The sequence below is a fragment of the Coregonus lavaretus genome, assembly GCF_964263955.1.
Source record: "Coregonus lavaretus genome assembly, contig: HAP1_SCAFFOLD_2669, whole genome shotgun sequence".
NCBI classification, from domain to species: domain Eukaryota; kingdom Metazoa; phylum Chordata; class Actinopteri; order Salmoniformes; family Salmonidae; genus Coregonus; species Coregonus lavaretus.
Genome location: NW_028160582.1, coordinates 47,629 through 75,138, shown reverse-complemented (window position 1 = coordinate 75,138; position 27,510 = coordinate 47,629). Strand labels below are relative to the sequence as shown.

General features: G+C 46.2%; 1 protein-coding gene across 1 annotated transcript in view; it reads right to left on the bottom strand.

Moving 5' to 3' along the window:
* Positions 1–473: 473 nt before the first annotated feature.
* The window catches only part of LOC311121652 (BRCA1-associated ATM activator 1-like), a 28,529-nt gene continuing 1,492 nt past the window's right edge, over positions 474–27,510 (bottom strand). Inside the window, exons 3-13 of the mRNA XM_084196111.1 lie at positions 19,642–19,796; positions 17,162–17,309; positions 12,536–12,804; positions 9,980–10,146; positions 9,679–9,789; positions 9,217–9,604; positions 8,488–8,668; positions 8,338–8,411; positions 7,999–8,083; positions 5,693–5,934; positions 474–2,874 (exon numbers count right to left, since the gene is read on the bottom strand). Of these exons, the coding sequence (XP_084052237.1) occupies positions 1,915–2,874; positions 5,693–5,934; positions 7,999–8,083; positions 8,338–8,411; positions 8,488–8,668; positions 9,217–9,604; positions 9,679–9,789; positions 9,980–10,146; positions 12,536–12,804; positions 17,162–17,309; positions 19,642–19,796 (2,780 nt within the window). The 3' untranslated portion in view covers positions 474–1,914. The remainder of the gene's footprint in view (positions 2,875–5,692; positions 5,935–7,998; positions 8,084–8,337; positions 8,412–8,487; positions 8,669–9,216; positions 9,605–9,678; positions 9,790–9,979; positions 10,147–12,535; positions 12,805–17,161; positions 17,310–19,641; positions 19,797–27,510) is intronic.

Genomic DNA, 27,510 nt, shown 5'->3' with positions numbered 1-27,510 from the left:
AACCAGGTTTGCTGTTTATTTGAGCAATATGAGATGGAATGGAGTTCCATGCACTAATGGCTCTATATAATACTGTACGCTTTCTTGAATTTGTTCTGGATTTGTGGACTGTGAAAAGACCCCTGGTGGCATGTCTGGTGGGGTAAGTGTGTGTGTGTGTCAAGAGTTGTGTGTAAGTTGACTATGCAAACAATTTGGGATTTTCAACATATTGTTTCTTATAAAAAGAAGTAGTGATGCAGTCAGTCTCTCCTCAACTCTTAGCCAAGAGAGACTGGCATGCATAATATTTATATCAACCCTCTGATTACAATGAAGAGCAAGACGTGCTGCTCTGTTCTGGGCCAGCAGCTTAACTAGGTCTTTCCTTACAGCACTCGACCACACGACTGGACAATAATCAAGATAAGAACTTTCTTTTTGGAGTGTGGTGTCAAAAAAGCAGAGCATCTCTTTATTACGGAGAGACCTCTCCCCATCTTTACAACCATTGAATCTATATGTTTTGACCATGACAGTTTACAATCTAAGGTAACGCCAAGTAATTTAGTCTCCTCAACTTCCTCAACAGCCACAACATTTATTACCAGATTCAGCTGAGGTCTAGAACTTAGGGAATGATTTGTACCAAATACAATGATCTTAGTTTTAGAGATGTTCAGGACCAGTTTATTACTGGCCACCCATTCCTAAACAGACTGCACCTCTTTGTTAAGGGTTTCGGTGACTTTATTAGCTGTGGTTGCTGATGCATATATGGTTGAATCATCAGCATACAGGGACACATGCTTTGTTTAATGCCAGTGGCAGGTCATTGGTAAAGATAGAAAAGAGTAGAGGGCCTAGAGAGCTGCCCTGTGGTACACCACACTTTACATGTTTGACATTAGAGAAGCTTCCATTAAAGAAAACTCTTTGAGTTCTATTAGATTGATAGCTCTGAATCCACGATATGACAGAGGTTGAAAAGCCATAACACATACGTTTTTTTCAACAACAGGTTATGGTCAATAATATCAAAAGCTGCACTGAAATCTAACACTACAGCTCCCACAATCTTCTTATTATCAATTTCTTTCAACCAATCCTCAGTCATTTGTGTCAGTGCAGTACATGTTGAGTGCCCTTCTCTATAAGCACGTTGAAAGTCTTGTTAATTAGTTTACATAGAAATGGCATTGTATTTGGTCAAACAAATTTTTTCCAACAGTTTGCTAAGAGCTGGCAGCAAGCTGATAGGTCTGCTGTTAGAACCAGTAAAGGGAGGGGCAGGGGGTGATTCGGGATTCAGCCTTAGGACTTCATCAGAGTGCACCTGTTCTGATTCTCTACTCTTCTCTAGAAGTGTGCACTCATTCACTCCCCCTCAGACATTTCAAAGTATAGGATTGGTGCAAGCATGACTGGAGGGAGGTTCCACTATAAAGTCCATTCCTTTTAAATCCATGAGGGGTGAATGTACAACCGGGAGAAGGGCAGAGAATCGCTCTTCATTCTCAACATTGTTCAACGTCCCAAGTCAGGAAAACCTTGACACCGGTGGTTTGAAATATCAAAATAGTATTTTTATTTATTTTCCTGGTAGGTGGATGATCAAGAGTTCTGTCCCAATGGAACACCACCTACGGTATTCACTAGTCAACGTACAGAGGAGAAACACTACCTAAAGTATTCACTAGTCAACGTACAGAGGAGAAACACTACCTAAAGTATTCACTAGTCAACGTACAGAGGAGAAACAATTATCAAAAATAAAACTGTTGGTCTACAACAACGTGTGTAGAGTGTTTGTGATGTGGGTTTGTGTCAGTAACAGTCCACTATAACTTCCTCAGTGTGTGAGGTGTCTGTCTGTGTGTGTCAGTAACAGTCCACTATAACTTCCTCAGTGTGTGAGGTGTCTGTCTGTGTGTGTCAGTAACAGTCCACTATAACTTCCTCAGCGTGTGATGTGTCTGTAGCGTTCAGTATGTCCTGCAGTAAAGAGAGAGGTGAGTTCTGGACGTGGTCGCTACTCTGAGATAACACACTCCGTCTCTCCTCCAGACCCAACGACCACAGCACCTCACAGACCGTCACACTACCCTCACACACACTCTCCCCTGTCACCCTATCACAGGCTTCGGAACCAGCCCCGTCTGTCCCATCAGAAACTCTGTTCCCGTTCAGCCTATCACAACCTACTTCCCTGGACTCTCTGACCCAATCAGATCCTCTCTTCTCCTGTAACTTCCTCGTGACCTCCCGCTCCCAAACCTGACCCCTCAGGTCAAAAGTCACCTTGGCAACTGTTGCCGTGGCGTCGTCAGTCGTCATAGCACCTTTCCCTAGCGACCGGGGACACACCATGTCTCGTAGTCGTAGCAACAGACTACAGGCTTTTAAAGCTACAGGTCTGTCACAGTCAAACAGGCCGTTCAGTAACGCTGTTACAACACCTAGCTCTACCAACCTAGACAGACCACACACTACAGATGCGTGTGTGTGGGGGGGGTGTGTGTCAGTCGGAGTGTGTGTGAGAAGGGCTGAGGGCTGGTTTGGCGCCACAGCGTAAGGGTGTGTGTGGTTAGTGTGTGTTAGTAGGTTTGTCCCTCCAGAGCCACCGTAGTGGGGAGGAGCTGACCACAGCTCTGTCTCCTGGTGACCTGGAAGTGTTTCCTCCATCAGGTCGTCAACCAGCTCCAGGGTGTGAACTTTGACCTCCCAGTCCAGGTCAGTGCTGCCCAGCGATAGGACAGAACGCAGCGAGGAGGAGGAGGAGGATGATGATGGGTGTGTCTTTAGCCAGCTGATGAAGAACTGGACCACAGCACGTCTGGCGAAGCCCTCTGAATCCTGAGAGAGGATGTCTAGTAACTGACTCACGGCCTCCTCCTGGGGAGAACACACAGTAAGCACAATTAACTATAACGGACTCACGGCCTCCTCCTGGGGAGAACACACAGTAAGCACAATTAACTATAACGGACTCACGGCCTCCTCCTGGGGAGAACACACAGTAAGCACAATTAACTATAACGGACTCACGGCCTCCTCCTGGGGAGAACACACAGTAAGCACAATTAACTATAACGGACTCACGGCCTCCTCCTGGGGAGAACACACAGTAAGCACAATTAACTATAACGGACTCACGGCCTCCTCCTGGGGAGAACACACAGTAAGCACAATTAACTATAACGGACGCACGGCCTCCTCCTGGGGAGAACACACAGTAAGCACAATTAACTATAACGGACTCACGGCCTCCTCCTGGGGAGAACACACAGTAAGCACAATTAACTATAACGGACTCACGGCCTCCTCCTGGGGAGAACACACAGTAAGCACAATTAACTATAAACGGACTCACGGCCTCCTCCTGGGGAGAACACACACCCCTTGTAATCTTTTTACAGCCTTTTCAGCAGCCGTAATGAACCAAAGCGTCCGTTGCTATGCTGGTTGCTTGGATCTGTTTTACCTCGCGGAGGACGCGGGCAGTTCTAGAACACCTCATAAGCGCTCGCCCAGTCCGCACAAATTTATTACCGCAGAATCGCTCTCAAAGGACGGTGTTTTTAAATGGTGACTACCTGCGGACTACATACTGCTGCAGAAGTCCTCAAAAGACCGAAAAGACAACACTCCTTCTTTACCATATATTTGTAAATACTGTTAAATACTGACATTGCTACTTATTTAGCTCAGCCTGCCTAGTCAGCTAGCTAGACAGTTTTATTTATAGTGAACTAAAATATAAACGCAACATGTAGTGTTGGTCCCATGTTTCATGAGCTGAAATAAATGATCCCAGAAATTTTCCATACGCATCTCTCTCAAATTTTGTGCACAAATTTGTTTACATCCCTGTTAGTGAGCATTTCTCATTTGCCAAGATAATCCATCCACCTGACAGGTGTGGCATATCAAGAAGATGATTAAACAGCATGATCATTACACAGGTGCACCTTGTGCTGGGGACAAAATGTGCAGTTTTGTCACACAACACAATGCCACAGATGTCTCAAATTGAGGGAGTGTGCAATTGGCATGCTGACTGCAGGAATATCCAACGGAGCCGGACTGTGACCTGTAAGGTAAGCAACATTCATGTGTCAAGCAGATTACACGTTTTCTTTGCTATTTCAGAAACGTAGCAACGTTTAAGACATTGATTTCACGATGTTGAAATGTTACCAAGGTACCCAGAAGTAGTTTTGAAGTCATGTTTTCATCTTATTAACCAGTGAAATGGTCGAGGAAATCAGCTTTGTTTACATAGCTGGGATGAAAAGGACATTTTGAATTGGGAGCGTTCGGTCGTCACACCGTTGATATAGCAACGGTCGCTAATAGCTTATGGAATCCCATTGTGACACGGGGGGGGGGGGCTTTTTGTCAAGTGGATGTTATTTCCCCATAATGACAAAGTGAAAACATGTTTAAAAAATAAATAATCAATACATGTTAGAATCACCTTTGGCAGTGTTTACAGCTGTGAGTCTTTCTGGGTAAGTGTCTAAGAGCTTTACACACCTGGATTGTACAACATTTGCCCATTATTATTTTACAAATTCTTCAAACCCTGTCAAATTGGTTGTTGATCATTGCTAGGCAACCATTTTCAGGTCTTGCCATATATTTTCAAGCAGATTTAAGTAAAAACCGTAACTCGGCCACTCAGGAACATTCACTGTCTTCTTGGTAAGCAACTCCAGTGTAGATTTGTCCTTGTGTTTTTAGGTTATTGTCCTGCTGAAAGGTGAATTAATCTCACAGTATCTGTTGGAAAGCAAAGTGAACCAGGTTTTCTTCTAGGATTTTGCCTGTGCTTAGCTCCATTCCGTTTATTTTTATCGTGAAAAACTCCCCAGTCCTTAACGATTACAAGCATACCCATAACATGATGCAGCCACCACTATGCTTGAAAATATGGAGAGTGGTACTCAGTAATGTGTTGTATTGTATTTGCCCTAACATAACACTTTGTATTCAGGACAAAAAGTTACTTACTTGGCCACATTTTTTTGCAGTATTACTTTAGTGCCTTGTTGCAAACAGGATGCAATGTTTTGGCGTAACTACAATGTTGTTGATCCATCCTCAGTTTTCTCCTATCACATGCAACTTATTATGTGACTTTGTTAAACATATTTTTACTCCTGAACTTATTTAGGCTTGCCATAACAAAAGGGGTTGAATACTTCTTGAACAATAAAAAAAAAAAAACATAATTCCACTTTGATATTATGGGCTATTGTCAGTTTTCTCCTGTCACATGTAACTTATTATGTGACTTGTTAAAAAAAAGAAAATCTCAATTTAATCCATTTTAAATTCAGGCTGTAAAACAACAAAATGTGGAAAAAGTGAAGGGGTGTGAATACTTTCTGAAGGCACTGTATGTATGTATGTATGTATGTATGTATGTATATATATATATATATATATATCTATATTACCTTTGAAATGTTGACTTTAGTGTGACTACTATCGTCTATTGAGTTGTCCCACAAATAAAATAAATAAAAGCTATTCGCTGCTCTGGCACCCCAATGGTGGAACAAGCTCCCCCTCGACGCCAGGACAGCGGAGTCACTCACCACCTTCCCGGAGACACTTGAAACCCCACCTCTTTAAGGAAGACTTGGAATAGTATAAAAAGTCATCCGTTATACAGTAAATTAACTGTGTAGGGCCAGAGCCTTACCTGGGTATGGTTCCCTGCCTCCCCCTGCAGGCCGCTGAGTGGTAGCGGTAGAGTCCTGGCCAGGGCAGAGATGGCACTAGCCCTCACATAGCTCTCCTGATCACACAGCGCCCCCAGCAGGATAGGGGTGACAGTGCAGGCCAACGCCTCACACGCACACAGCTGGCCGAGGAACTCTAGAGTGGAGTCTCGAACCTCCCAACGCACGTCACACACACGCTTCCTCAGCACGGGCAGGAGGTCTGTTACCACACACACACACACAGGAAAAACACACAAACACGTCAGTATAAATATTTGTTAAGTAATATCAACAGATACATCCACATCTGACCAGATATATTGATGTTGACTCCCTGTACCTTCATTGACCAGATATATTGATGTTGACTCCCTGTACCTTCATTGACCAGATATATTGATGTTGACTCCCTGTACCTTCATTGACCAGATATATTGATGTTGACTCCCTGTACCTTCATTGACCAGATATATTGATGTTGACTCCCTGTACCAGATATATTGATGTTGACTCCCTGTACCAGATACAGTGGGGAAAAAAAGTATTTAGTCAGCCACCAATTGTGCAAGTTCTCCAACTTAAAAAGATGAGAGAGGCCTGTAATTTTCATCATAGGTACACGTCAACTATGACAGACAAATAGAGAGAAAAAATCCAGAAAATCACATTGTAGGATTTTTAATGAATTTATTTGCAAATTATGGTGGAAAATAAGTATTTGGTCACCTACAAACAAGCAAGATTTCTGGCTCTCACAGACCTGTAACTTCTTCTTTAAGAGGCTCCTCTGTCCTCCACTCGTTACCTGTATTAATGGCACCTGTTTGAACTTGTTATCAGTATAAAAGACACCTGTCCACAACCTCAAACAGTCACACTCCAAACTCCACTATGGCCAAGACCAAAGAGCTGTCAAAGGACACCAGAAACAAAATTGTAGACCTGCACCAGGCTGGGAAGACTGAATCTGCAATAGGTAAGCAGCTTGGTTTGAAGAAATCAACTGTGGGAGCAATTATTAGGAAATGGAAGACATACAAGACCACTGATAATCTCCCTTGATCTGGGGCTCCACGCAAGATCTCACCCCGTGGGGTCAAAATGATCACAAGAACGGTGAGCAAAAATCCCAGAACCACACGGGGGAACCTAGTGAATGACCTGCAGAGAGCTGGGACCAAAGTAACAAAGCCTACCATCAGTAACACACTACGCCGCCAGGGACTCAAATCCTGCAGTGCCAGACGTGTCCCCCTGCTTAAGCCAGTACATGTCCAGGCCCGTCTGAAGTTTGCTAGAGTGCATTTGGATGATCCAGAAGAGGATTGGGAGAATGTCATATGGTCAGATGAAACCAAAATATTACTTTTTGGTAAAAACTCAACTCGTCGTGTTTGGAGGACAAAGAATGCTGAGTTGCATCCAATGAACACCATACCTATTGTGAAGCATGGGAGTGGAAACATCATGCTTTGGGGCTGTTTTTCTGCAAAGGGACCAGGACGACTGATCCGTGTAAAGGAAAGAATGAATGGGGCCATGTATCGTGAGATTTTGAGTGAAAACCTCCTTCCATCAGCAAGGACATTGAAGATGAAACGTGGCTGGGTCTTTCAGCATGACAATGATCCCAAACACACCGCCCGGGCAACGAAGGAGTGGCTTCGTAAGAAGCATTTCAAGGTCCTGGAGTGGCCTAGCCAGTCTCCAGATCTCAACCCCATAGAAAATCTTTGGAGGGAGTTGAAAGTCTGTGTTGCCCAGCGACAGCCCCAAAACATAACTGCTCTAGAGGAGATGTGCATGGAGGAATGGGCCAAAATACCAGCAACAGTGTGTGAAAACCTTGTGAAGACTTACAGAAAACGTTTGACCTGTGTCATTGCCAACAAAGGGTATATAACAAAGTATTGAGAAACGTTTGTTATTGACCAAATACTTATTTTCCACCATAATTTGCAAATAAATTCATAAAAAATCCTACAATGTGATTTTCTGGAAAAATAATTCTCATTTTGTCTGTCATAGTTGACGTGTACCTATGATGAAAATTACAGGCATCTCTCATCTTTTTAAGTGGGAGAACTTGCACAATTGGTGGCTGACTAAATACTTTTTTTCCCCACTGTATATTGATGTTGACTCCCTGTACCTTCATTGACCAGATATATTGATGTTGACTCCCTGTACCTTCATTGACCAGATATATTGATGTTGATTCCCTGTACCAGATATATTGATGTTGACTCCCTGTACCAGATATATTGATGTTGACTCCCTGTACCTTCATTGACCAGATCAGCCAGTGAGGAAGGCTCTGCAGACACACTCAGCCACCTCAACATGGCCTGGTAGGTCTTCTGGAGGACCTGGAGACAGAGAGAGACAGAGAGACAGAGAGACAGAGAGACAGAGAGAGAGAGAGAGAGAGAGAGAGAGAGAGAGAGAGAGAGAGAGAGAGAGACAGAGAGACAGAGAGACAGAGACAGAGACAGAGAGAGAGAGAGAGAGAGACAGACAGAGAGAGAGAGAACGAACACAGTGTTAACTAATCAACTAGGAAACTAACCAACGGAACAAACCAAACTGAGTTTGAAGGTATGGTTGTGTGTGTGTGTCTCACGGTGGGGTCTGAGTCAGGGTTCTGTAGGTACTGCAGTAGAACATGGAACACCTCCACCACCAGTTCCACAGCTCCTGAAACAACAAAGGTTTTCTAAGGCTTTTCAACATTGCTGCATTCCAGAACACACTCCAGAGTCTAGATTCTCACCAGAGCAGGTGTTAAGGCTAGCCAAGGAGTCTAGGCCACACCTCTGGACCTTGCTGCAGCCAATCAGGTTGGTGGAGGCTTTGCTACAGCCAATAGGAGCCTTGCTCTCAGTGCAGGGGGAGTGGCCGTTACAGATCCTCAGGAGTGACACCACAGCAAGGATGACAGAGGCAGATGACTCCTGATAGAGAGAGAGAGAGACAGAGAGACAGAGAGAGAGAGAGAGAGAGAGAGAGAGAGAGAGACAGAGAGAGAGAGAGAGAGAGAGAGAGAGAGAGAGACAGAGAGAGACAGAGAGAGAGAGACAGAGAGAGAAAGAGACAGAGATTGAGAGCGAGAGAGAGAGAGAGACAGAGAGAGAGAGACAGAGAGACAGAGAGAGACAGAGAGAGAGACAGAGAGAGAGAGGAGAGAGAGAGACAGAGAGAGAGAGAGAGAGAGAGACAGAGAGAGACAGAGAGAGAGAGAGAGAGAGAGAGAGAGAGAGAGAGCGTTAAAAAGAGGGGGGTTTGAACAGCCGTCCCCAGATCCAGGTAGTGATAATTGAAATCCCTCTACTGCTATGGGATATGCTATCCGGTTCAAAGGGCCATAAAAAAAGGTTTGCACACAATAACAAACAGGGCTGGACACACAGAGCAGTGGATAAGGAATGTCTCTTACCATGTCTGTTATGTAGGGAGTGCTGGACACACACACACAGAGCAGTGGATAAGGAATGTCTCTTACCATGTCTGTTATGTAGGGAGTGCTGGACACACACAGACAGAGCAGAGAGATACAGGAGGGTTTCTGATTGAGATGATCCAGCAGGAGAGAGAGAGAGCTACGGCCCTCCGTCTGTCTGTCCTGGTCAGTGTCCGTCTGTCTGTTATCTTCATCAGTCTGTCTGTGGTCAGTCTGTTGATCAGCGTGTCTGTGGTCAGTCTGTTGATCAGCGTGTCTGTGGTCAATCTGTTGATCAGCGTGTCTGTGGTCAATCTGTTGATCAGCGTGTCTGTGGTCAATCTGTTGATCAGCGTGTCTGTCATTGGGCCTGTCCAGTAGAGTTACTCCAGTAACCATCTGTAGAGGTCCCAGTAGAACAGCTACAGCCTTCTGTCTGAGGTCTGGAGGGCTGAAACAATATCCAGTTAGTCAATCAGCTGGCCATGGAATAGAACTAATGTGTTCAGGGCGTGCGTCTGTTACCAGGTCTTCAGACGGAGGGTGGCAGCAGCACACAGCGCAGCGTCGGAGGGATTCTGGGAGTTCAACATGGACGCCATCAGAGAGACGAGTCTGGAGTCACACGGCCCGGACCTGCAAAAACAAACAAAACTCCACAATCTTATTGGACAAGGGGTGTCCATGTCCCTCCCTGTTTCAGTCCATTGTCTTCCGTTCTGCACCAAATAAACAGCACCCTGATGTAGCAACCTGGTTACCTTGAGAACATAAGTGATGTTCAGAATCAAACATCCCATCATTTCTTCAGGCCACCAAAACACACCTGTATGTAGCCAGTAGGACGTCCATGAGAGGTTGTGTGACTCCTCCTCCGCGGCCTTCTAGGACCAACCCCTCCAGAGGCCTCAGGACTCGCCTGATCACCAAGCCCCAGAGAGGAGCCTCCAGCTCGGGGAGAGTCAGAGCCAGCAGCCTCAGCCCCTGGAGCACCTAGTGACACATCACAATAGAAGACCATTATAAAGACCTTGGTAAAATATCATTATTAGGGGTTCACAGAGTGAAACCTATTGTTATTCTCATAAATATATATATATATATTTTAACATTGTCAAATAACTCCAGCATAGATGGGTAACTTTTTTATAATATGGAAACTAGAGGCTATAGGGCCGAGTGGTGCATCGGTCGAAGGCTTGAGGCGTCACTACAGACCCAGGTTCCATCCCAGGCGGTGTGGCAGCCGGCTGCGACCGGGAGACCCTTGAGGCGGCGCACAATAGGCCCAGTGTCGTCAGGGTTAGGGGAGGGTTTGGCCGGCCGGGACGTCCTTGTCCCATTGATATGTTTTTAATAGGCATTTAGTTGTGTAGGTGCACACAGCACGCGTGTGTAGAGGGAGTGGTCGGAACAGGGAATTCAGGAAGCAGAACTGGGAATTCAGGAAGCAGAACAGGGAATTCAGGAAGCAGAACAGGGAATTCAGGAAGCAGAACAGGGAATTCAGGAAGCAGAACTGGGAATTCAGGAAGCAGAACAGGGAATTCAGGAAGCAGAACAGGGAATTCAGGAAGCAGAACAGGGAATTCAGGAAGCAGAACAGGGAATTCAGGAAGCAGAACAGGGAATTCAGGAAGCAGAACCGGGAATTCAGGAAGCAGAACAGGGAATTCAGGAAGCAGAACAGGGAATTCAGGAAGCAGAACAGGGAATTCAGGAAGCAGAACAGGGAATTCAGGAAGCAGAACTGCGTGATGCTTGGCTTGGTTTATTTTTTGTTGTGTCCCGCAAATGCACATGTAAACAAATGGAACACTAGAGTCAAAGCAAATTAACGTAGTCTTCAAGACAACATTTTGACCAAATAGCTTCAGTATTTGAAACAAAATTGATCTCTGTTTTTTTTTTTACGTCAGTTTGAGTACTGGATTACTCATGCCCATCCCATACATGATGAATCATGTTAAGTTTGATATCTTTAAAAAACACAACTGTTACCAATTTACTTTGACTATGTCAAAATTCTAAATGCCATTAGCAGTTGGCAAAGTTGAGTGTCCCAGAATTCAAAGATGACTCTAATATACCAATCAGTGGTTGGAACATAAATTGTTTTCCAATAGTTTCGTTCTGAACAGAACCATTATTTTTTTTGTTCCGTTCCACTGTTCCGACAAGCAAAATAAAGTTCTGAACCGGTTCTAACCCCCAAAAAGTAACGCTTTCTATAGTTTCTTTCTGTTCCTTTTTTAAACCTCTGAAATATAGATATTTTACATTTAGCGCAACATTAAATTATTTCACCAATCATTGTGGATAGAGCACAGAGCGGGCAAGCAATAGTTATTTCCACATGCATTGGACAGATGTCAGACAAGTGTAGGGCGTGAGATGCGACTGAGTGAGAGAGGGGGAAGAGGAGGCTTGGCCTGAAACATTATCTGAATTAGGCCCACAGAATTAGAACTACGGAGCGGCTTATATGAAGGAACTCGGAATGTCTTCGAACTGCCGACAGTTGGCTTAACATTGCACCAGAATTAAAATAAAAAACACGTCTGACCTTTTGGTAGTTAATAAATCCAATGTGAAACGTGATAACTATAGTATCCTTAACTAGCATTGAAAAAGTGAATCCATCCTTCTCTAATTAAAAATCCCGCTTGTATCATCAGTAAGCTACAGTGGCCTCTGCTTCAGAGGGGGAGGGGCAGGTAGCCTAGACACACCTTCAAAGGTTTTCTGACTGACTGACTGACTGGGCTTTGCATTGGCTCTTTGCTGCGTTTTTTGGGGGGGACTGGAAAAAAATGCCCGGAACGTAAAATAACGTTATTAACCGGTTCCCATGCTTTTAAAATAATGGTTCTGTTCCGGAATAGTATAGATCACTTTCGTTCCCGGTTCTGATTCTGTTGCTCAAAAAAAAAAAAAATCAGTTCTGTTCCATGAACCGGTTCCAACCCTGATACCAATACACGAACACTGAAAATATTTCACAAATCTTAACATAAAAAATTAGTCAAATAGACTTCAGAATTGGAATATAAACTCAATACATTAAGTAATGACTAAGAATGATTACCTGCTGCATTCAAAGATAACCAACCTACAGCACTAAACTTAACTTGGTCATCCTTGTGGTATTGAGAGATAAACATGGTAATGCTTTCACTGATTGCACATAAAGGAAGATAATTGCTTGCTTTGTGATCCAACTGATCGTGACCTTTCTGTCATCCTGTGAACCACGTTCATTGCTGCTCGCAGCTATATTTATCATTGTCTTCAACCCCCTCCCCCCCCCCCCCCATCTCCTCTAGGGTCACTGCTGTAAAAAAAAAACAATGTTCTCAATCAACCAATCAATCAATCGTACCTGGGTGTGGCTGTCTGACTCCAGAGAGCTTTCCAGGTGCTTCAAGATCTCCATGGTGACGGAACGCCCGCTTCCTGGACTTGTCTCCATGGTTACGGCCAATTCCTCCTCTTCCGTATTGGGTGGAACAGTGAGGCCATTCCCCTGGGTTGTGTGTGAGGTTGTGGCTGGTTGTTTGAAAGTCAGGAGGCGGGCCAAGAGGTGATTTGCGGCCGAGGCAACGAATAGGCTGGGGTCAGTCTGTAGCTGGAGGAGGGGTTTGGTCAGGCCTGAGGAGATCAAATCAAATCCATTTCTATTCATCACATGCTTGGTAAACAACAGGTGGAGACTAACAGTGAAATGCTGACTGACGGGCCCTTCCCAACAACGCAGAGAGAAAGAAAATAGAGAAATAATAGAAAAATATAACACGTAATAATGAAAGTAATAATAAATACACAACGATAACTTGGCTATATACACAAAGTGCAGGGGTACGAGGTAATTGAGGTAGATATGTACATTCTGAAAGTATTCAGACCTCTTGACTTTCTCCCCATTGTTAACTTACAGCCTGATTCTAAAATGGATTCAATCATTTAAACCTCATCAATCTACACACGACACCCCATAATGACAAAGCAAAAAAAGGTTTTTTAGAAATGTTTTGCAAATGTATATATTTATAAAAATAAAAATTACTCAGTACTTTGTTGAAGCACCTTTGGCAGCGATTACAGCCTGAATTCTTCTTGGGTATGACACTACAAGCTTGGCACACCTGTATTTGGGGAGTTCCTCCCAGATCCTCTCAAGCTCTGTCAGGATGGATGGGGAGCGTCACTGCACAGCTATTTCCAGGTCTCTCCAGAGATGTTCGATCGGGTTCAAGTCCGGCCTCTGGCTGGGCAACTCAAGGACATTCAGACACTTGTGCCAAAAGCCACTCTTGCGTTGGCTTGGCTGTGTGCTTAGGGTCGTTGTCCTGTTGGAAGGTGAACCTTCGCCCCAGTGGAGGATCTCTCTGTACTTTGCTCTGTTCGTCTTTCCTTAGATCCTGACTAGTCTCCCAGTCCATGCCGCTGGAAAACATCCCCACAGCATGATGCTGCCACCACCACGCTTCACCATAGGGATGGTGCCAGGCTTCCTCCAGACATGACGGTTAGCATTCAGGCCAAAGAGTTCAATCTTGGTTTCATCAGACCAGAGAATCTTGTTTCTCATGGTCGGAGAGTCCTTTAGGTGCCTTTTGGCAAACTCCAAGCGGGCTGTCAGGTGCCTTTTACTGAGGAGTGGCTTCAGTCTGGCCACTCTACCATAAAGGCCTGATTGGTGGAGTGCTGCAGAGATGGTTGTCCTTCTGGAAGGTTCTCCCATCTCCACAGAGGAACTCTGGAGCTCCATCAGAGTGACCATCGGGTTCTTGGTCACCTCCCTGACCAAGGCCCTTCTCCCCTGATTGCTCAGTTTGGCCGGGCGGCCAGCTCTAGGAAGAGTCTTGGTGGTTCCAAAATTCTTCCATTTAAGAATGATGGAGGCCACTGTGTTCTTGGGGACCTTTAATGCTGCAGAAATGTTTTGGTACCCTTCCCCAGATCTGTGCCGACACAATCCTGTCTCGGAGCTCTACGGACAATTCCTTCGACCTCATGGCTTTGTTTTTGCTCTGACAAGCACTGTCAACTGTGGGACCTTATATAGACAGGTGTGTGCCTTTCCAAATGTCCAATCATTTGAATTTACCACAGGTGGACGCCAATCAAGTTGTAGAAACATCTCAAGGATGATCAATGGAAACAGCATGCACCTGAGCTCAATTTCGAGTCTGATAGCAAAGGGTCTGAATACTTATGTAAATAAGGTATTTCTGTTTTTTGTTTTTTTGATTGATGAGGATTATTTATTTATTTAATCCATTTTAGAATAAGGCTGTAAAGTAACAAAATGTGGAAAAAGGGGAGGGGTCTGAATACTTTTCCAATGTAACTAGGAATAAAGTGACAGATAGTAAAACAGTAGCAGCAGCGCATGGGATGAGTCAGAAAGGTTAGTGCAAAAGGGTCAATGCAGACAGTTAAATAGTTACCAAATAGCTACAAGAACTAACTATTCATCAGTCTTATGGCTTGGGGGTAGAAGCTGTTCAGGGTGCTGTTGGTTTCCAGACTTGGTGCATCGGTTCTGCTTGCCGTGCGGTAGCAGGGAGAACAGTCTATGACTTGGATGGCTGGAGTCTGACAATTTTTAGGGCCTTCCTCTGACACTGCTTGGTATAGAGGTATAGAGGTCCAGTGTGCAACTGGATCCTGGACTTCCTGACAGGCCGCCCCCAGGTGGTGAAGGTAGGAAACAACAACTCCACTTTGCTGATCCTCAACACAGGGGCCCCACAAGGGTGCGTGCTCAGCTCCCTCCTGTACTCCCTGTTCACCCATGACTGCGTGGCCAAGCACGCCTCCAACTCAATCATCAAGTTTGCTGACGACACAACAGTAGTAGGCTTGATAACCAACAATGACGAGACAGCCTACAGGGAGGAGGTGAGGGCCCTGGCGGCGTGGTGCCAGGAAAACAACCTCTCACTCAACGTCAACAAAATGAAGGAGCTGATCGTGCACTTCAGGAGACAACAGAGGGAGCACGCCCCCATCCACAGGACCGCAGTGGAGAATGTGAAAATATTCAAGTTCCTCTGCGTACACATCACTGACAATCTGAAATGGTCCACCCACGCAGACAGTGTGGTGAAGAAGGCGCTGTTCAACCTCAGGAGGCTGAAGAAATTTGTCTTGGCCCCTAAGACCCTCACATACTTTTACAGATGCACCACTGAGAGCATCCTGTCGGACTGTATCACTACCTGGTACGGTAACAGCACCGGCCCCAACCGCAGGGCTCTTCAGAGGGTGGTGCGGTGTGCCCAACGCATCACCGGGGGCACACTGCCTGCCCTCCAGGACATCTACAGCACCCAATGTCATAGGAAGGCCAAAAATATCATAAAAGACATCAACCAGCCGAGCCTCGGCCTGTTCACCCCGCTATCATCCAGAAGGCGAGGTCAGTACAGGTGCATCAAAGCTGGGACCGAGAGACTGAAAAACAGCTTCTATCTCCAGGCCATCAGACTGTTAAATAGCCATCACTAGCCGGCCTCCACCCGGTTACTCAACCCTGCACCTTAGAGGCTGCTGCCCTATATACATAGACATGGAAGCACTGGCCACTTTAATAATATTTACATACTGCTTTACTCATCTCATATGTATATACTGTATTCTATTCTACTGTATTTTAGTCAATGCCACTCTGACGTTGCTCGTCCTAATATTTATATATTTCTTAATTCCATTCTTTTACTTTTAGATTTGTGTGTATTGTTGTGAATTGTTAGACACTACTGCACTGTCGGAGCTAGGAACACAAGCATTTCGCTACACCCGCAATAACATCTGCTAAATATGTGTATGTTACCAATAACATTTGATTTGATTTTGGATGGCAGGGAGCTCTGCCCCAGTAATGCACTACCCTCTGTAGCGCCTTGCGGGCGAATGCCAAGCAGTTGCCACACCAAGAAGTGATGCAGCCAGTCAAGAACCAGAACAACACACGGCCTTCTGCCGCTTTGACGCGTATCTGGCCATCCAGAACCAGAACAACACACGGCCTTCTGCTCCTTTGACGTGTATCTGGCCATCCAGAACCAGAACAACACACGGCCTTCTGCTCCTTTGACGTGTATCTGGCCATCCAGAACCAGAACAACACACGGCCTTCTGCCGCTTTGACGCGTATCTGGCCATCCAGAACCAGAACAACACACGGCCTTCTGCCCCTTTGACGCGTATCTGGCCATCCAGAACCAGAACAACACACGGCCTTCTGCTCCTTTGAAGCGTATCTGGCCATCCAGAACCAGAACAACACACGGCCTTCTGCCCCTTTGACGCGTATCTGGCCATCCAGAACCAGAACAACACACGGCCTTCTGCCCCTTTGAAGCGTATCTGGCCATCCAGAACCAGAACAACACACGGCCTTCTGCCCCTTTGACGCGCGAGCTTCGTTTCCGTGGCGTTATCAGCTAACCCGTCGATAGAAACCCAAACTTTAAGAGAGGCTTCCCTAGACAGTACACTCCCGAGGGTTCCCGAGTGGCGCAGTGGTCTGAGGCACTGCATCTCAGTGCTTGAGGCGTCACTACAGACCCCCTGGTTCGATTCCAGGCTGTATCACAATCCGGACGTGATTGGGAGTCCCATAGGGCGGCGCACAATTGGCCCAGCGTCGTCCGGGTTTGGCCGGTGTAGGCCGTCATTGTAAATAAGAATTTGTTCTTAACTGACTTGCCAAGTTAAATAAAGGTTAAATAAAATAATAAAATAAAATCACTCCTGTAGTACTACTGGTGCTGTCATGACAACTGGGAACTGGGAACAAAACGCATTCAAATCATGTCAGTGATCTTCAGGTTGGAAAGTCGGAGCTCTAGAAAGATGCCAGCGTTTCCGACTTCGAATTTAAAGTTGGATGACCGTTCAAAACTATTTTTTTCCCCAGTCAGAGTTGCCAGTTGTCTTGAACGCACTGAAGTCCAGAAGTCTGAGATAGCAGAGTTCCCAGTTGTGGAAAACCTACCAGCCTGATCCAGGAAGTGGAAGGCCTGTGGGTGGTGCATCATGTTACTCAGGCCATGGATCCAGCCAATCCGCACGCTCGGATCCTCCCATAGGCCAGCCACCTGCCAGCGCTCGCTGTCGTAGGCCACGCCAAGGATGGATCGATCCTGAGATGGAATGAAGAGAGTAAATCAATGAATGTCTAGGAGGTGAAGATAGTTTTACGCCCAATCCCAAATGGACCCCTCGACCCTATGCACTGGTGGAGAGCTGAGGTGATTAGATTGGTGTAAACAATATGGTGAAACCTCCACCTGGCAAGATAGAGCTATTACCATATTGACTACACCTGACTCTATCCTATTACCATATTGACTACACCTGACTCTATCCTATTACCATATTGACTACACCTGACTCTATCCTATTACCATATTGACTACAACTGACTCTATCCTATTACCATATTGACTACACCTGACTCTATCCTATTACCATATTGACTACAACTGACTCTATCCTATTACCATATTGACTACACCTGACTCTATCCTATTACCATATTGACTACAACTGACTCTATCCTATTACCATATTGACTACACCTGACTCTATCCTATTACCATATTGACTACACCTGACTCTCTCCTATTACCATATTGACTACACCTGACTCTATCCTATTACCATATTGACTACACCTGACTCTATCCTATTACCATATTGACTACACCTGACTCTATCCTATTACCATATTGACTACAACTGACTCTATCCTATTACCATATTGACTACACCTGCTGGGCCTGAATTTGGGATTCATCATTGAGCAGAATGGATGGTTGAATGACTGAGTAGGAGGAGAGGATCATCTCAACTCTACCTGTGTGTGTTTCTACCCATGCAATGCTACCTGGATTGATTGAATATATATATACAGGATTTTTCTTAATTTTTTACTATTTTCTACATTGTAGAATAATGGTGAAGAGGTCAAAACTATGAAATAACACATATGGAATCATGTAGTAACCAAAACAGTGTTCAACAAATCAAAATATATTTTATATTTGAGATTCTTCAAATAGCCACCCTTTGCCTTGATGACAGCTTTGCACACTCTTGGCATTCTCTCAACCAGCTTCATGAGGTAGTCACCTGGAATGCATTTCAATTAACAGGTGAGCCTTGTTAAAAGTTAATTTGTGGAATTTCTTTCCTTCTTAATGCGTTTGAGCCAATCAGTTGTGTTGTGACAAGGTAGGGGTGGTATACAGAAGGTAGCCCTATTTGGTAAAAGACCAAGTCCATTTTATGGCAATAACAGCTCAAATAAGCTAAGAGTAATGACAGTCCATCATTACTTTAAGACATGAAGGTCAGTCAATCCGGAAAATTCAAGAACTTTGAATGTTTCTCCAAGTGCCGTCGCAAAAACCATTAAGCGCTATGATGAAACTGGCTATCATGAGGACCGCCACAGGAAAGGAAGACCCAGAGTTACCTCTGCTGCAGAGGATAAGTTAATTAGAGTTAACTGCACCTCAGATTGCAGCCCAAATAAATGCTTCAGAGTTCAAGTAACAGACATCTCAACATCAACTGTTCAGAGGAGACTGTGTGAATCAGGCCTTCAGGGTCTAATTACTGCAAAGAAACCACTACTAAAGGACACCAACAAGAAGAGACTTGCTTGGGCCAAGAAACACAAGCAATGGACATTAGACCGGTGGAAATCTGTCCTTTGGTCTGATGAGTCCAAATGTGAGATTTTTGGCTCCAACCGCCGTGTCTTCGTGAGACACAGAGTAGGTGAACGGATGATCTCCGCATGTGTGGTTCCCCCCGTGAAGCATGGAGTAGAAGGGGTGATGGTGCTTTGCTGGTGACACCGTCTGATTTATTTAGAATTCAAGGCACACTTAACCAGCATGGCTACCACAGCATTCTGCAGCGATACGCCATCACATCTGGTTTGCGCTTAGTGGAACTATCATTTGTTTTTCAACAGGACAATGACCCAAAACACACCTCCAGGCTGTGTAAGGGCTATTTGACCAAGAAGGAGTGATGGAGTGCTGCAACAGATGACCTGGCCTCCACAATCACCCGACCTCAACCCCAATTGAGATGGTTTGGGATGAGTTGGACCGCAGAGTGAAGGAAAAGCAGCCAACAAGTGCTCAGCATATGTGGGAACTCCTTCAAGACTGTTGGAAAAGCATTCCAGGTGAAGCTGGTTGAGAGAATGCCAAGAGTGTGCAAAGCTGTCATCAAGGCAAAGGGTGGCTATTTGAAGAATCTCAAATATAAAACATATTTTGATTTGTTTAACACTTTTTTGGTTACTACATGATTCCATATGTGTTATTTCATAGTTTTGATGTCTTCACTATTAGTCTACAATGTAGAAAATAGTCAAATGAAAGAAAAACCCTTGAATGAGTAGGTGTGTCCAAACTTGACTGGTACTGTGTGTATATATATATATAAGCTCACCTGCAGCAGGTTGAAGCCGTGTTGGCTGGCCGCCAGCAGGCCGGAAAGTTTGAGGCTGAAGGAAAGCATGCTGGGACCTGTAGTTTTATCCAGACACACGGTGGATATGTAGTCCACCAGACAGGGGCAGGACTCCAACAGGGCCAGGCCATGGTCTGGAAAACATCACCACAGGTGGTATTAAGTATTATGGCCTGCGTCCCAAATGGCACCCTATTCCCACAGTGCCTGGTCAAATGGAGTGCCCACAGTGCCATGGTCAAATGTAGTGCCCACAGTGCCTGGTCAAATGGAGTGCCCACAGTGCCTGGTCAAATGTAGTGCCCACAGTGCCTGGTCAAATGTAGTGCCCACAGTGCCTGGTCAAATGTAGTGCCCACAGTGCCTGGTCAAATGTAGTGCCCACAGTGCCTGGTCAAATGTAGTGCCCACAGTGCCTGGTCAAATGTAGTGCCCACAGTGCCTGGTCAAATGTAGTGCCCACAGTGCCTGGTCAAATGTAGTGCCCACAGCGCCTGGTCAAATGTAGTGCCCACAGTGCCTGGTCAAATGTAGTGCCCACAGCGCCTGGTCAAATGTAGTGCCCACAGCGCCTGGTCAAATGTAGTGCCCACAGTGCCTGGTCAAATGTAGTGCCCACAGCGCCTGGTCAAATGTAGTGCCCACAGCGCCTGGTCAAATGTAGTGCCCACAGCGCCTGGTCAAATGTAGTGCCCACAGCGCCTGGTCAAATGTAGTGCCCACAGTGCCTGGTCAAATGTAGTGCCCACAGTGCCTGGTCAAATGTAGTGCCCACAGTGCCTGGTCAAATGTAGTGCCCACAGTGCCTGGTCAAATGTAGTGCCCACAGCGCCTGGTCAAATGTAGTGCCCACAGCGCCTGGTCAAATGTAGTGCCCACAGCGCCTGGTCAAATGTAGTGCCCACAGCGCCTGGTCAAATGTAGTGCCCACAGCGCCTGGTCAAATGTAGTGCCCACAGTGCCTGGTCAAATGTAGTGCCCACAGTGCCTGGTCAAATGTAGTGCCCACAGTGCCTGGTCAAATGTAGTGCCCACAGTGCCTGGTCAAATGTAGTGCCCACAGTGCCTGGTCAAATGTAGTGCCCACAGTGCCTGGTCAAATGTACCAAATGTAGTGCCCACAGTGCCTGGTCAAATGTAGTGCCCACAGTGCCTGGTCAAATGTAGTGCCCACAGTGCCTGGTCAAAAGTTCCCTATGTAGGGAATAGCAGGGTGCCATTTGGTACGTAGACATTGTGTAGGTCATGATCGCTTAGAGCTGTTATGGCCATAAAGACCTGCTGTGGGCTGCAGACTTTTCCTGCCCCACAGTACTGTAACACATCGTCAAATAAACTAAGTGTATAAACCGATACCGGAGCGCCAAGTCTAGGTCCAAACGGCTTCTTAACAGCTTCTACCCCCCAAGCCGTAAGACTCCTGAACAGCTCATCATGGCTACCCGGACTATTTGCACTCTTTTACGCTGCTGCTACTCTGTTTATTATTCATGCATAGTCACTTTAACTCTACCCACATGTACATATTACCTCAATTACCCCGACTGACCTGTGCCCCCGCACATTGACTCTGTACCGGTACCCCCTGTAGCTCAGTTGGTAGAGCATGGCGCTTGCAACGCCAGGGTTGTGGGTTCGTTTCCCACAGGGGGCCAGTATGAAAATGTATGCACTCACTAACTGTAAGTAGCTCTGGATAAGAGCGTCTACTAAATGACTAAAATGTACATGTAAAATGTATATAACCTCCCTACTGTTATTTTATTTTACTGCTGCTCTTTAATTATTTGCTAAAAAATTTTTAAAAACTCTTACCTGCATTGTTGGTTAAGGGCTTGTAAGTAAGCATTTCACTGTAAGGTCTACGACCTGTTGTTTTCGGCAAACAACATTTGATTTGATCAAGGCCAGTAATCAGTAAAGTATCAGTAGCATGGTCCTCTGTAGCTCAGCTGGTAGAGCACTGCGCTTGTAACGGCAGGGTAGTGGGTTCGATCCCCGGGGCCACCCATACGTAAAAATGTATGCACACATGACTGTAAGTCACTTTGGATAAAAGCGTCTGCTAAATGGCATATTATTATTATTATATAGTCTCTCCTCATCCTCGCTGTGTGAGAGATTATAGCTAGTCTCTCCTCCTCATCCTCGCTGTGTGAGAGATTATAGCTAGTCTCTCCTCCTCATCCTCATCCTCGCTGTGTGAGATTATAGCTAGTCTCTCCTCCTCATCCTCGCTGTGTGAGAGATTATAGCTAGTCTCTCCTCCTCATCCTCGCTGTGTGAGAGAGATTATAGCTAGTCTCTCCTCCTCATCCTCGCTGTGTGAGAGAGATTATAGCTAGTCTCTCCTCCTCATCCTCACTGTGTGAGAGAGATTATAGCTAGTCTCTCCTCCTCATCCTCGCTGTGTGAGAGATTATAGCTAGTCTCTCCTCCTCATCCTCATCCTCGCTGTGTGAGAGATTATAGCTAGTCTCTCCTCCTCATCCTCGCTGTGTGAGAGATTATAGCTAGTCTCTCCTCCTCATCCTCATCCTCGCTGTGTGAGAGATTATAGCTAGTCTCTCCTCCTCATCCTCGCTGTGTGAGAGAGATTATAGCTAGTCTCTCCTCCTCATCCTCACTGTGTGAGAGAGATTATAGCTAGTCTCTCCTCCTCATCCTCACTGTGTGAGAGAGATTATAGCTAGTCTCTCCTCCTCATCCTCATCCTCGCTGTGTGAGAGATTATAGCTAGTCTCTCCTCCTCGTCCTCGCTGTGTGAGAGAGATTATAGCTAGTCTCTCCTCCTCATCCTCATCCTCGCTGTGTGAGAGATTATAGCTAGTCTCTCCTCCTCATCCTCATCCTCGCTATGAGAGAGATTATAGCTAGTCTCTCCTCCTCGTCCTCGCTGTGTGAGAGAGATTATAGCTAGTCTCTCCTCCTCATCCTCATCCTCGCTGTGTGAGAGATTATAGCTAGTCTCTCCTCCTCATCCTCATCCTCGCTGTGTGAGAGATTATAGCTAGTCTCTCCTCCTCATCCTCATCCTCGCTGTGTGAGAGATTATAGCTAGTCTCTCCTCCTCATCCTCATCCTCGCTGTGTGTGAGAGATTATAGCTAGTCTCTCCTCCTCATCCTCGCTGTGTGAGAGATTATAGCTAGTCTCTCCTCCTCATCCTCATCCTCGCTGTGTGAGAGATTATAGCTAGTCTCTCCTCCTCATCCTCGCTGTGTGAGAGATTATAGCTAGTCTCTCCTCCTCATCCTCGCTGTGTGAGAGATTATAGCTAGTCTCTCCTCCTCATCCTCGCTGCGTGAGAGAGATTATAGCTAGTCTCTCCTCCTCATCCTCGCTGTGTGAGAGATTATAGCTAGTATCTCCTCCTCATCCTCGCTGTGTGAGAGATTATAGCTAGTCTCTCCTCCTCATCCTCGCTGTGTGAGAGAGATTATAGCTAGTCTCTCCTCCTCGTCCTCGCTGTGTGAGAGAGATTATAGCTAGTCTCTCCTCCTCATCCTCGCTGTGTGAGAGATTATAGCTAGTCTCTCCTCCTCATCCTCGCTGTGTGAGAGATTATAGCTAGTCTCTCCTCCTCATCCTCCTCATCCTCGCTGTGTGAGAGATTATAGCTAGTCTCTCCTCCTCATCCTCGCTGTGTGAGAGATTATAGCTAGTCTCTCCTCCTCATCCTCATCCTCGCTGTGTGAGAGATTATAGCTAGTCTCTCCTCCTCATCCTCGCTGTGTGAGAGAGATAATAGCTAGTCTCTCCTCCTCATCCTCGCTGTGTGAGAGAGATAATAGCTAGTCTCTCCTCCTCATCCTCGCTGTGTGAGAGAGATATATAGCTAGTCTCTCCTCCTCATCCTCGCTGTATGAGAGAGATAATAGCTAGTCTCTCCTCCTCATCCTCGCTGTGTGAGAGATTATAGCTAGTCTCTCCTCCTCATCCTAGCTGTGTGAGAGAGATTATAGCTAGTCTCTCCTCCTCATCCTCGCTGTGTGAGAGAGATTATAGCTAGTCTCTCCTCCTCATCCTCGCTGTGTGAGAGAGATTATAGCTAGTCTCTCCTCCTCATCCTCGCTGTGTGAGAGATTATAGCTAGTCTCTCCTCCTCATCCTCGCTGTGTGAGAGATTATAGCTAGTCTCTCCTCCTCATCCTCGCTGTGTGAGAGAGATTATAGCTAGTCTCTCCTCCTCATCCTCGCTGTGTGAGAGATTATAGCTAGTCTCTCCTCCTCATCCTCGCTGTGTGAGAGAGATTATAGCTAGTCTCTCCTCCTCATCCTCGCTGTGTGAGAGATTATAGCTAGTCTCTCCTCCTCATCCTCGCTGTGTGAGAGATTATAGCTAGTCTCTCCTCCTCATCCTCGCTGTGTGAGAGATTATAGCTAGTCTCTCCTCCTCGTCCTCGCTGTGTGAGAGAGATTATAGCTAGTCTCTCCTCCTCATCCTCGCTGTGTGAGAGATTATAGCTAGTCTCTCCTCCTCATCCTCGCTGTGTGAGAGAGATTATAGCTAGTCTCTCCTCCTCATCCTCGCTGTGTGAGAGATTATAGCTAGTCTCTCCTCCTCATCCTCGCTGTGTGAGAGATTATAGCTAGTCTCTCCTCCTCATCCTCGCTGTGTGAGAGATTATAGCTAGTCTCTCCTCCTCATCCTCGCTGTGTGAGAGAGATTATAGCTAGTCTCTCCTCCTCATCCTCGCTGTGTGAGAGAGATTATAGCTAGTCTCTCCTCCTCATCCTCACTGTGTGAGAGAGATTATAGCTAGTCTCTCCTCCTCATCCTCACTGTGTGAGAGAGATTATAGCTAGTCTCTCCTCCTCATCCTCATCCTCGCTGTGTGAGAGATTATAGCTAGTCTCTCCTCCTCGTCCTCGCTGTGTGAGAGAGATTATAGCTAGTCTCTCCTCCTCATCCTCATCCTCGCTGTGTGAGAGATTATAGCTAGTCTCTCCTCCTCATCCTCATCCTCGCTGTGTGAGAGATTATAGCTAGTCTCTCCTCCTCGTCCTCGCTGTGTGAGAGAGATTATAGCTAGTCTCTCCTCCTCATCCTCATCCTCGCTGTGTGAGAGATTATAGCTAGTCTCTCCTCCTCATCCTCATCCTCGCTATGAGAGAGATTATAGCTAGTCTCTCCTCCTCGTCCTCGCTGTGTGAGAGAGATTATAGCTAGTCTCTCCTCCTCATCCTCATCCTCGCTGTGTGAGAGATTATAGCTAGTCTCTCCTCCTCATCCTCGCTGTGTGAGAGATTATAGCTAGTCTCTCCTCCTCATCCTCATCCTCGCTGTGTGAGAGATTATAGCTAGTCTCTCCTCCTCATCCTCATCCTCGCTGTGTGAGAGATTATAGCTAGTCTCTCCTCCTCATCCTCATCCTCGCTGTGTGAGAGATTATAGCTAGTCTCTCCTCCTCATCCCATCCTCGCTGTGTGAGAGATTATAGCTAGTCTCTCCTCCTCATCCTCGCTGTGTGATGAGAGAGATAATAGCTAGTCTCTCCTCCTCATCCTCGCTGTGTGAGAGAGATAATAGCTAGTCTCTCCTCCTCATCCTCGCTGTGTGAGAGAGATTATAGCTAGTCTCTCCTCCTCATCCTCGCTGTATGAGAGAGATAATAGCTAGTCTCTCCTCCTCATCCTCGCTGTGTGAGAGATTATAGCTAGTCTCTCCTCCTCATCCTAGCTGTGTGAGAGAGATTATAGCTAGTCTCTCCTCCTCATCCTCGCTGTGTGAGAGAGATTATAGCTAGTCTCTCCTCCTCATCCTCGCTGTGTGAGAGAGATTATAGCTAGTCTCTCCTCCTCATCCTCGCTGTGTGAGAGATTATAGCTAGTCTCTCCTCCTCATCCTCGCTGTGTGAGAGATTATAGCTAGTCTCTCCTCCTCATCCTCGCTGTGTGAGAGAGATTATAGCTAGTCTCTCCTCCTCATCCTCGCTGTGTGAGAGATTATAGCTAGTCTCTCCTCCTCATCCTCGCTGTGTGAGAGAGATTATAGCTAGTCTCTCCTCCTCATCCTCGCTGTGTGAGAGAGATTATAGCTAGTCTCTCCTCCTCATCCTCGCTGTGTGAGAGAGATTATAGCTAGTCTCTCCTCCTCATCCTCGCTGTGTGAGAGATTATAGCTAGTCTCTCCTCCTCGTCCTCGCTGTGTGAGAGAGATTATAGCTAGTCTCTCCTCCTCATCCTCGCTGTGTGAGAGATTATAGCTAGTCTCTCCTCCTCATCCTCGCTGTGTGAGAGAGATTATAGCTAGTCTCTCCTCCTCATCCTCATCCTCGCTGTGTGAGAGATTATAGCTAGTCTCTCCTCCTCATCCTCGCTGTGTGAGAGATTATAGCTAGTCTCTCCTCCTCATCCTCGCTGTGTGAGAGATTATAGCTAGTCTCTCCTCCTCATCCTCGCTGTGTGAGAGAGATTATAGCTAGTCTCTCCTCCTCATCCTCGCTGTGTGAGAGAGATTATAGCTAGTCTCTCCTCCTCATCCTCACTGTGTGAGAGAGATTATAGCTAGTCTCTCCTCCTCATCCTCACTGTGTGAGAGAGATTATAGCTAGTCTCTCCTCCTCATCCTCATCCTCGCTGTGTGAGAGATTATAGCTAGTCTCTCCTCCTCGTCCTCGCTGTGTGAGAGAGATTATAGCTAGTCTCTCCTCCTCATCCTCATCCTCGCTGTGTGAGAGATTATAGCTAGTCTCTCCTCCTCATCCTCATCCTCGCTATGAGAGAGATTATAGCTAGTCTCTCCTCCTCGTCCTCGCTGTGTGAGAGAGATTATAGCTAGTCTCTCCTCCTCATCCTCGCTGTGTGAGAGATTATAGCTAGTCTCTCCTCCTCATCCTCATCCTCGCTGTGTGAGAGATTATAGCTAGTCTCTCCTCCTCATCCTCATCCTCGCTGTGTGAGAGATTATAGCTAGTCTCTCCTCCTCATCCTCATCCTCGCTGTGTGTGAGAGATTATAGCTAGTCTCTCCTCCTCGTCCTCGCTGTGTGAGAGAGATTATAGCTAGTCTCTCCTCCTCATCCTCGCTGTGTGAGAGAGATTATAGCTAGTCTCTCCTCCTCATCCTCGCTGTGTGAGAGATTATAGCTAGTCTCTCCTCCTCATCCTCGCTGTGTGAGAGATTATAGCTAGTCTCTCCTCCTCATCCTCACTGTGTGAGAGATTATAGCTAGTCTCTCCTCCTCATCCTCGCTGTGTGAGAGAGATTATAGCTAGTCTCTCCTCCTCATCCTCGCTGTGTGAGAGATTATAGCTAGTCTCTCCTCCTCATCCTCGCTGTGTGAGAGATTATAGCTAGTCTCTCCTCCTCATCCTCGCTGTGTGAGAGATTATAGCTAGTCTCTCCTCCTCATCCTCGCTGTGTGAGAGATTATATCTAGTCTCTCCTCCTCATCCTCGCTGTGTGAGAGAGTTTATAGCTAGTCTCTCCTCCTCGTCCTCGCTGTATGAGAGAGATTATAGCTAGTCTCTCCTCCTCCTCCTCGCTGTGAGAGATTATAGCTAGTCTCTCCTCCTCATCCTCATCCTCGCTGTGTGAGAGATTATAGCTAGTCTCTCCTCCTCGTCCTCGCTGTGTGAGAGAGATTATAGCTAGTCTCTCCTCCTCATCCTCGCTGTGTGAGAGATTATAGCTAGTCTCTCCTCCTCATCCTCGCTGTGTGAGAGAGATTATAGCTAGTCTCTCCTCCTCATCCTCATCCTCGCTGTGTGAGAGATTATAGCTAGTCTCTCCTCCTCATCCTCGCTGTGTGAGAGATTATAGCTAGTCTCTCCTCCTCATCCTCGCTGTGTGAGAGATTATAGCTAGTCTCTCCTCCTCATCCTCGCTGTGTGAGAGAGATTAT